Source organism: Camelina sativa, chromosome 6, assembly GCF_030686135.1.
Source record: "Camelina sativa cultivar CO46 ecotype springtype chromosome 6, ASM3068613v1".
NCBI classification, from domain to species: domain Eukaryota; kingdom Viridiplantae; phylum Streptophyta; class Magnoliopsida; order Brassicales; family Brassicaceae; genus Camelina; species Camelina sativa.
Window position 1 is genome coordinate 24,044,808 of NC_141885.1, and position 9,588 is coordinate 24,054,395.

The window sequence follows — 9,588 nt, forward strand, 5'->3', positions numbered from 1 at the left end:
ATATTTCAACTCTTCAGTACTAATAGGCATAGCTAGGTGTGAGAAATGTATATGCGTTAGACACATGTGATAATTTTCCCTATATGTTTTCTTTGCTGCTTAGTTTTGGTATTTTATAATATATCTTTTGATTTTTTTTGTTTGAACTCCATATTTCTTTTATAATTATAAATTTAATTATATATATATATATAATTAATTATTATTCTATGTTATTGTTCTTAGAATATAAGATACATCTCATCACTGATATTAACTTTATGTTAGCCACATTTTTTTACATGATTTGTCTTCTAACATCTTAAAGATCACTTTGTTTTTTGTTCCACTGGCTGAGCTTAATCCTGCAAGACATTTGATTGTTGATTTGTCCTGCATTAATGTTGATTATGATATGTTATCTTGAATAATACTTATGCGGCCTCTCTTGGATTTCTAGCCTTGTGTTTCCATTTTGGGTAGGAGATAGAGATAATTAACATCCAAGGGCTACTAGATACATCTAAAGCCCGACTATAAACTATGCTGAAGCGTTAGAACTACTACTATCTACATAAACCGGAGTCTCAGGTCAAAGATACTGTCTGCTGTGTTTTGGTATACAATAAAATGTTTTAGGTTGAACTCAAGTGTGACCCAAAAAAACAGACTCTAATCATACAATACAAGCCGATTATCTTAACCGACTCTAATGAATTTTTGTAAGTAATGTAATAACATCTAAAGACTGACTAGATTCTGAGCCCAGGCTAGGCCCAACTTTATTTAGGGTTATTTATGTATCTGCACTCTATGTGTCGTATACTTTTTTTTCTTTACCTTAGCCGCAAGAAATCAGAGGAAACAAAGATAAATACACATTTGGTTGCCATTTGAAACGATGACGACGACGAAGACGATGATCTCCGATCTTCCAAGGGATTTGATCGAGGATATTATTAATAGGCTTCCCATGAAATCTCTGAAAGCTGTGAGATTAACATGCAAAAGTTGGAACAGTCTATCCCAAAGTGAGAGCTTTAAGAAGATGCACATTGGTAAATCAACAAGAAAAAGGGAGTCAATGATGATCGTGGTGCAGCATCACAGTATTTATTTAATGAGCAGCGTGGTTGACGTTGATCCATGTATAGAGCTTAAAGGTAAACTTAGTTTCCTTAACAATCAAGTCAGTATATCCCGAATTCGCCACTATGAGGGTTTAGTGTTATGCTTCTTGAAAGACGTTACAAGGATTGTGGTTTGGAATCCGTATTGGGGCCAAACAAGGTGGATCAAACTCAGATATACTCACCTTCCACAAGGATATTTCAATTATACTCTCGGATACGAGGATAAGGAATCTTGTCGTAGCCTTAAATTGTTGAGGTTTGTAGATTATTTTCACAGAGAGCCCGAAGAGCAATTTTTTTGGTATGAGATGTACGATTTTGATTCTGGTTTATGGACAACTCTTGACGTCGCTCCACACTGGGGAATATATTGTTCAAGCAGTAGCGTTTCTCTTAAGGGAAACAGTTACTGGTGTGCTAAAGAAAGGAGCTCAGAAGGTTGCAAGGATGGCATAATCTGTTTTGATTTTACAAAAGAGAGATTTGGGCCGCTTTTGCCTCTGCCATCATGCGTTAAGGATCTTAAATATGCATATGTACATTTATCTTGTGTTAAAGAAGAGAAGATTGCAGCTTTATTTCACCACCACTATGATTATGAGTTTGAGATATGGATTACAACTAACATCGAGGCCGAAATGGTGTCCTGGAGCAAGTTCTTGCGAATTGATTCAGAGCTTAAGATAAATTTTCCAGACTGTTTCTTCATTGACGAGGAGAAGAAAGTCTTCATGTGTGTTGGTAGAGACTATGGTTATGACTCTTATTCTGACGAATGTCCCAAACCATTTATTAAGATCATCGGAGAGGCTGGATACTCAAAAGATTTGGATCTCGGAGTACCTGCATACAAAAACCGTTGGCTAATTAGTGTGTGCTCTTATGTTCCAAGTTTGGTCCAAATCAAGAAACTTGCACGAGGCAAAAGGATAGAACACAGTAGTTTAGAAAAGCGTCAATTTGATCAAAACATGTTGAGACTTGCTGAAATAGAAAAGCTAATGAAGAAGCCATATAGACATGGATGTAGATAGGAGGAGGCGCAGAAGGAGAAAACGGGATGATTAGAAGCAAATACGAGATTGGTTGCTAAGTTACAGGTAATTTTTGTTGTGTTCTTGTATCTTATATATATACTTTATCGCAAGTGAGGCTTATGGTGATTACACTTTGTGATCTGCAAGAGCAGACACTGAAAGGGTCGAGCCATATAGGACTTCTTGCATTGTGATGACTACTATCTTACTTGATAAAGAACCATATGATGTTGTTGGTGCTGTTGAGATAGTCTCAGTGCAAATGCACTTGTTGCACATGCCTATCACCGGCCCTGGTTGTGAAGGACTGAACTTGTGTGTGACAAAACAGAAGTTGTGTTTCGTTACCAGTAATTTTCATGCATTTGAACAGGCATGACCCATGCATAAAAAGTTTCATCTATTCATCGTTTTTTCACAATGGAGACCAATTGAAATACTGACGTATCTGAGGCTTCATACACAAACTGTATTGGTGGATGGTCTGTTTTAAGTGCAAATTAAATGTAATCATTTGAATATTCATGTGAGTGCAAGTCAGCAATTATATATTCAGGAGGCTATATTTTCAAATGGTTTTTTTATTGGTTCCATCTGCCAAGTCTTCTTGATTGTGGTTTTTACATGTTTATATGATAAGTGAAGAGAGCGAAGAAGAAGAAAGAGCTCGGTGGTGGCTCTTATATAGTAGGAGAGAAGTACCTCGAAGGAAGATGGACGGCTCAGTATAATCATAAGATTATTATGATTGAGAGAAGTGAGAGAGAAGAAGTTTGTTAATAATAATATTATGCTATTTATAGATTTTAATCGCCTAAATTGCTAAGAAATGTTTAGGTGATAGGAGTTGGGTTTGCCGCCCCTATTTTATCAACAAAGAGAGATAAGATAATTGGTTGTTGTTGCGCAATTGTGATGTTTTAGTTAAGTAGTTGAAGCATTCTTTTTAAGTTTTTAATGATTAAAGGCAACACCTCTTAACGGAATTTGCCAATTTAGTAGTGTTGACAGACAAACTCTAAACTTCATTAGTTGGTGTCCTTTACATTTTCCATTAGACTACTAACGTACGTGTCATCCACTTTTCTGTTGACAAAAATTTAATAACAATCTAATCCTTGTCAGCATCCAATCCATAAATGTAGTCTTGTTTGGTCGGTCCATTTTTTGTTGGTTTGACAAATGTGTATCTATTGGTTTCTTCATAATTAGCAATAACACCCTCCTAGCTAAGACTATATTGCAAATTTGTATATATCTTTTTGTCTACTATATTGCATGAGCACGGAGACTTACAAATTTAACATGTTGAACCAAAACCAGATGATCGTTAAACCTAAAACTTGGATATGAACGTGAATATTAGTGAGGAAATACAAAAAAAAATCTAGTGAGCTCATCCACCTAGTGTAATAGTGTTATATAGGACTAACTAAAAGATATCATGCGCCACTTAGTAAATGCGAAAGATTTATTATTAGAGATAGTAGAGGATGTGAATGTGTTTAGAATATAAATAGTGGCGATAGATGTGTGTTAGTGAATATGTTCGGTGCTGGTTTTGACCCCATTTCAAGAATTTAAATAATAATTTTGCTTACCTCATAATTTAAGTTAATTGGTCGTAAAAAATGGTGCGACTTAGTGGATGAAACCTCATCCGGAATCTTCTACCGAACCAAAACTCTTTAAATACTAGTCTATAACACGACTACAAAGTCTACAATACTAAATTACTAACTAAGCTGATCCACCACCACTGTAGGTATTATTACTCTGATCTTCACTTTTCAAGCATTACTACAAGCATTAGTCTTCTTGTTTCACCAGTAACAAAGCTCTCTCTTTCTCGATCTCTATCTTTGTGTGAACTCTCTCCTCTTGTATTATGTCAATTTCCTTTCTTAGCAAATTTTTGTCATTAGTCACTAGTTTTTCCATACACACTTTTACTCATATCTCTACTAATATTTGCATAAAACCTTCACGGGTGCGTAGATGAAGTAGAAGAATCAAGAGCAATGGATCACAAGTGTAGGAGAGAGACGTTGATTCTCATCTTTCTGACAATATCCTCAGTGGCAACCAGCACAAGTCCATGGCCGATGGACGAAAACTATGGTGCTAGCTATTGCTTAAGCTGGAGACTAGGAGTAGAGACCAACAATGTACGTTTGTGGCGCATTGTTCCTCTGCAGTGTCTCCGTTACGTTGAGGTATATATGCTTGCTGGTCAATATGACAGAGACGTCCAGTTAATTGTGGACCAAATCAAGTTTTATCTCAATGAGATAGTCCTTCCTGGTGATGGCATGGACGCATGGATCTTGGATGTTGATGATACTTGCTTGTCAAACGTCTTTTACTATCGGCTTAAGAGATACGGGTACGTACACGCGTCATTCCTAGACCTATGACTCGAAAATTATTGGATACCAAATAATATGTTTAAATTGTTAATATGTAGATGTGACCCTTATGATCCAACCGGATTTAGAACATGGTCGATGAAAGGAGAGTGTCCAGCAATACAACCTGTTCTTGAATTGTTTAATACACTAATAGAAACAGGTTTCAAGGTTTTCCTAGTAACCGGAAGAGATGAAGAGACACTTCGTCAGGCTACACAAGAAAATTTGCATAACCAAGGATATACTGGTTATGAAAGGTTGATTATGAGGTAAGAGAGGCTTACTTCATTATTTTAAAGATTTTTGTTTGGAAGATCAAGTCACATACAATGTTGGACGAAATATTCTACGTACTTGCAGGACAGCAGATAACAAAAGACAAAGCGCAATAACATACAAAACAAGAATCAGAAAGGAAATGATGGAACAAGGTTACAGGATCTGGGGTAATGTAGGCGACCAATGGAGTGACTTACAAGGAGAATATTCAGGGGATCGTACCTTTAAGATTCCTAATCCTATGTACTTTGTTCCCTAAGACTTTTTTACTTTTAACTACTTTTTCTTACTACCAATCAAAATACATGTACAACAACATACAAAAGGGTATGTCTCAACTCAAGTTCTATGGTGTACGAGTTCTATAACAATAAGTGTGAACAAATCAGACCATAGTTCTAGAAAAGACATTGTGTTAGTTTTACAATTTCGAATATTTTTTTGATAGCAAAGTAATCCTGTTAAAATATAAAATATGATTGTAACTGACAAAATAAAATATAAAATAAATATAATATTTAAAAATGAAAAAGAGCCAAAGTTTTACATCAAAGTCTCAAAAATGAAAAATCAAAAGATAAGAATCAATCCAATAAATGTGTTTTTTTTTTTGGTTTATGTTTTTACAATAAGAATTTCAATCCTCGCCCTTTACCCTCCCAAGCCACCACATCTATTTTCTCCCTATATATATAATATATAAAATCTCATACCTTCTTTTTTCCTTAATTTTTTTTTGCACGAATCTTTTTTTTCAAATAATCTGTAATGAATCTCTATGTCGTCTCTCATAAAGACGACCAAAGAAAAAAAAAAAAAAAAAACAAAATGGAAGAAAAAGGAAAAAGGCCACACAGGGTCCACTCACCAGAGAGAGACCAGGACGGCTTAAGACCAGACCACCACCATTGCAGGCACTACTGGAGAAACCAAATATACACATGTGCGTCTGTGTATGCATGCAGACATGTTCTTTTGGTTGAAGAAACCATTATAAGGCTTTTAAAGGAACGGGCGAGACAAACAAAACGCTTCTTAGCATCCTGTTTTGGGGCGTTTACCACTTGAATTGAAAGGCGAAACGCTTCCACCTCCGCTTGGACCTGGACTCTCTTCCCTCAGGTTGTTCGAGTTTAGCAACGCTAGTTCCCTCAGCTGCTGTCTCTTTATAAAATCTTGCGACTCATCCTTCAATATAGCAACAAACAAACCAAAAATTGTTATAATACTGGAAGCCAAGTTTTCCTATTATGGTTGCATTTTGATAACAAAGAATAGTCAAAAGACATAACAATGCAAGTGCTTGAAAAGAAGATGGCATATTTTTGGCGTGTGCGAATACACCAATCGCTACTTTGTTTGACTGGTGTTGGTCGTCACAGTAGTGGTCACACATGTACATGTCTGCATAATTGAACACTAACCACAAACTCCAAAGAATGGTACTGAAATATGGACGCTGAGACAAAACAACAGAGGCCCTACAGGTAATAACTAATAGTCTCACTGAGACAAAACAGCTACGGAAAAAACCTAAAATAAAAACGTGTCCTTTCATTGTAATACCCTTCATGGAAGACGAGGACTATTCTCTTAATGCCTTGTACTGATACCAATAACATATAATACAAGAAATAACTTAAAAGTAATGGGAAGAGAAAAATGAGTGTTACCACAGGCTTTAGTAACTCTTCTATAATTTCTTGAGCTTGTCGCAGACGTATCTCCACGATACTCGCTGGAAGATCTGCTTCTATTAAGATGTGAAGCTGCTCATTCAGGTGTTCATAGCCCGGTCTTCCCCTTAGTTTATCTTCCTACATTGTATCATCAAAAACACAAGTAGAAGACATGTTATTCAGTACTCTTTTAAATACCACAATACCAATTTGGACTCAACTGGTTGGTTAATTTGTGAAAGTTTTTGGTAAAGTCCCCTCAATGTTTCATGGATCTCACCTTTTCAGGATCCTTGATTGAACCTTTCCCTCTGATGAATACACGGCAACCTGTGGTAGCTTCAACGCGTTTTAAAGAGTTGCCTCTAGGGCCAAGAAGTCGTCCAACAAAATTGAACTGACAAAACAGAGGAAATAAGAATGGGGAGTTGAGAAATATTACCATCTATGATGGAGCATAAGATGAACAACACACATAAATAAGACTAGTAAACCTGAAAACTCACATTAGGATAGTTATCTACAGGAATCTCCAGACGCAATATCCTTTTGACGGTGTATGAACTGGGACTTCCAGGTGCACCTTGCCAATCCATTGTCATTCCAGGTGTTCCACTAAGCCTCTGTAAGAAACTAAGTGTTTTAGCTTATCTCACAATGCTTAACAGAAGCTAGCGTAAAAGTATTCTAGTACTCTAGCAAAGGTGAAACTCTAGACAACATTAGAACATGGTTTAAAACAGATCAGCAGCTTCATGTTATGAAAGAGAGTGGTTGTATTAAAAAAAAAAAGGTAGATGATGATACCTCCTGAGAGAGGCCGTTCCAGCCGCCTAACCCGGTGTTAGAGACATTAGACATAAGATTAGAAGAAGCCATGGGGCTGGGACTTCTGTGTCGAAGTCTATCAAAATCACCAAATCCTTGGTTAGACATCATTCCAGATACCCTGAACATCTCTGCAAATCAAGAAACCCTTTTATTATAAGAAGTTAAGAACAACAACACAAGTCAATTGACACTCATAAAAAGGCTACTACTAAAGTAAGGTAATGCCGGATTCAAACAGACAATAAAAATTGAAGAATCAGATCAACGAACTTGATCTCACTCTCTTGAACTAATTAAGATTAACTGAATTGAACATTTTGTAAGAAATCAAATGGCATGATCAAGTCATCATCCCCCCCCCCCCAATCTGGTGAAAACAGAAGATAGAGAGAGAGAGAGCTAAAAGAGTATAAATTTATACACTTTAGTGGTGTGGGAAAACAAAAGAAAACTTTAGATCCGAATCAGAATCAAAATTAGTAAAAAAAAAGGGAAAAAAGAAGGAACCTTGATTCAAGAGACGGCTACATATGGGTAGGACCTGCATAAAAGGAGTAAGCTTTTGATGTTCGGCGAGAAGCTCCGTCAAGTACTGAGAGCTGTTAGAAACAAGAAACAGAACACAACACAGATCGGTTTTTTTTTTCTTTTCACAAATAAATAAATAAAAAAACAAAAAGACTGTCTGGAAAAAAGGAAAACAAACCTGTCGATCTCAGGAGTGCTTCTAATCTGAGGAGAAGCAGCTCGAGCAGGAGAGAAGTAAGAGGAGTTATTATACAAACCAGACATGAGGTTTCTTTTTAGGTGTGTGGCTTTGTATCTTCTTCTCTGTACAAGAACCCCCAAAACCAAGATTGTTTGCGCAAAAGGGTTTGTTTTGATGGAAATCGCAGAAAGTAGAAAGAGAAAGAGAAAGCCAGCAGCAGACACCAAATGTGAATTCTGCAGGAAAGACGCCAGACTTTTTTTTTTTTTTTCTTTTTTGGTTTTTTCCTCTATTTTTCTTGTTTATTAGAAAAGAAAAGAAAAAAAACAATTATATATCTTCTGGGAAAGAAAAGAAAAAAAAAATGTAATTTTCAACTCACAGACAGAGGAAACTATAAAAGGTTGTGTAATAAGTGACAGCGTGGATCTCTCTGGTTTTATTACAAAAGGTTGAAATCAACCGTCGCCGTTTGATTCTTTTCTGTAATTTTAAATGAGTGATGAAGACTAACATTATTATTAGTTATTACTACTCGGGGGAGAAACTTTGGGGTGTGTGCGAGACTACGTAGACCGTATCTTTTAACGCCGCTAAAACTGAACACGTGTCACCCATGCCATCGCTCAATTAGAGCTGTCTTTTTTTGGCCCTTTACATACGTATTTTTATTTTCCTTACATTTAATATTTTTACAATAAATGTGTTTTTTTCTTGTAGGGATGGATGGTTAGGTTTGGGTTTGAGACTTTTTTCCATATGTAACGCACAATTAAATTATGGATTTTACCTCTACATACAGATACAGTATATACTAAAACAAAGTATCATACTAATCCGTAATTTTGAAGTGAAATAATATAAAATAAAAAGAGAGAATTACCCATGATAACCCACTTTTATTAATGATTAGCCATGGTAACCTCATTTTAATTTTATTGTTAGACTAACTTATTTTTTGTGTAATAGTTTTCATAATACCAAAACTATCCTTTGTCTTTTTCCTTTTAAAATAAAATGTCAAATGATTTTCTTCGTAAAATTATTAAATTAAAATCCAATTTCTAAATATTTATGGAAATATATTAATTGTTTAAGACCTAATTTGGTATTAACATGAGTCAAAGAAACTTTCTTCATTCTTCATGTGCTCGCCGTTTCAAAACGTGAAACATCCTTCTCTTGTTCTCCATATACAACAAATTCAATCACTACCAACCTAAGATCTCTTATGCCTTTTTCTTTATTGACTAATTTTAGTTGTTAAGTTAATTGAATTTTTGGGCTGAGTTATTGTTAATTATAAAATCCTATTCTCTGATTTCGTTTCTAGAATTCTCTGATTTCGTTTCTAGAATTCTCTGTTCTAGTTTAGATTAAAACTTCTATTAAGCAATTCAATGCTCTGTTCTCTGTTCTTGTTCTCTGTTCAAGGGAGTTTTACTTCTAGAATGACAAACTCTATTATGCTTTTTTCCTTATTGACTAGTTTTAGTTGTTCAAGTTAATTGGATTTCTGGGCTGGGTTAT

The 9,588-nt window shown here is 35.5% G+C and overlaps 2 protein-coding genes and 1 pseudogene across 3 annotated transcripts; 2 read left to right on the plus strand and 1 right to left on the minus strand.

Moving 5' to 3' along the window:
• The first annotated feature begins 864 nt into the window (after positions 1 to 864).
• LOC104699303 (putative F-box protein At5g41510 pseudogene) lies at positions 865 to 2,204 on the plus strand (annotated as a pseudogene).
• Positions 2,205 to 3,866: 1,662 nt separating this feature from the next.
• LOC104792665 (acid phosphatase 1-like) lies at positions 3,867 to 5,245 on the plus strand. Of its 2 annotated transcripts, none has more exons than XM_010518859.2 (4): positions 3,867 to 3,914; positions 4,148 to 4,535; positions 4,617 to 4,829; positions 4,921 to 5,245. In XM_010518859.2, exons 2-4 carry the CDS (start codon positions 4,171 to 4,173, stop codon positions 5,096 to 5,098), a joined length of 756 nt encoding a protein of 251 aa, XP_010517161.1. In that variant the 5' UTR covers positions 3,867 to 3,914; positions 4,148 to 4,170; the 3' UTR covers positions 5,099 to 5,245. The 2 variants fall into 2 exon arrangements, with proteins under 2 accessions (XP_010517161.1, XP_010517162.1); XM_010518860.2 differs by having other exon boundaries at positions 3,870 to 4,013.
• Positions 5,246 to 5,266: 21 nt separating this feature from the next.
• LOC104792666 (KH domain-containing protein At2g38610) lies at positions 5,267 to 8,555 on the minus strand. The gene is made up of 7 exons (XM_010518863.3): positions 8,056 to 8,555; positions 7,857 to 7,948; positions 7,326 to 7,477; positions 7,025 to 7,141; positions 6,799 to 6,915; positions 6,513 to 6,656; positions 5,267 to 6,027 (listed from the first exon to the last, which is right to left on the minus strand). Exons 1-7 carry the CDS (start codon positions 8,139 to 8,141, stop codon positions 5,875 to 5,877), a joined length of 861 nt encoding a protein of 286 aa, XP_010517165.1. The 5' UTR covers positions 8,142 to 8,555; the 3' UTR covers positions 5,267 to 5,874.
• Between the last annotated feature and the right edge of the window lie 1,033 nt (positions 8,556 to 9,588).

Bases quoted from the DNA above. Each gene is read 5' to 3' on its own strand.
- LOC104792665 (XM_010518859.2), top strand. From the start codon at position 4,171: ATGGATCACAAGTGTAGGAGAGAGACGTTGATTCTCATCTTTCTGACA. The intron at 4,536-4,616 runs GTACGTACACGC...GTTAATATGTAG, and splicing joins TATCGGCTTAAGAGATACGG to ATGTGACCCTTATGATCCAA. The intron at 4,830-4,920 runs GTAAGAGAGGCT...ACGTACTTGCAG, and splicing joins TATGAAAGGTTGATTATGAG to GACAGCAGATAACAAAAGAC.
- LOC104792666 (XM_010518863.3), bottom strand. From the start codon at position 8,141: ATGTCTGGTTTGTATAATAACTCCTCTTACTTCTCTCCTGCTCGAGCT. The intron at 7,949-8,055 runs GTTTGTTTTCCT...TGTTTCTAACAG, and splicing joins AGCACTCCTGAGATCGACAG to CTCTCAGTACTTGACGGAGC. The intron at 6,657-6,798 runs GTGAGATCCATG...GATACAATGTAG, and splicing joins CAATCAAGGATCCTGAAAAG to GAAGATAAACTAAGGGGAAG.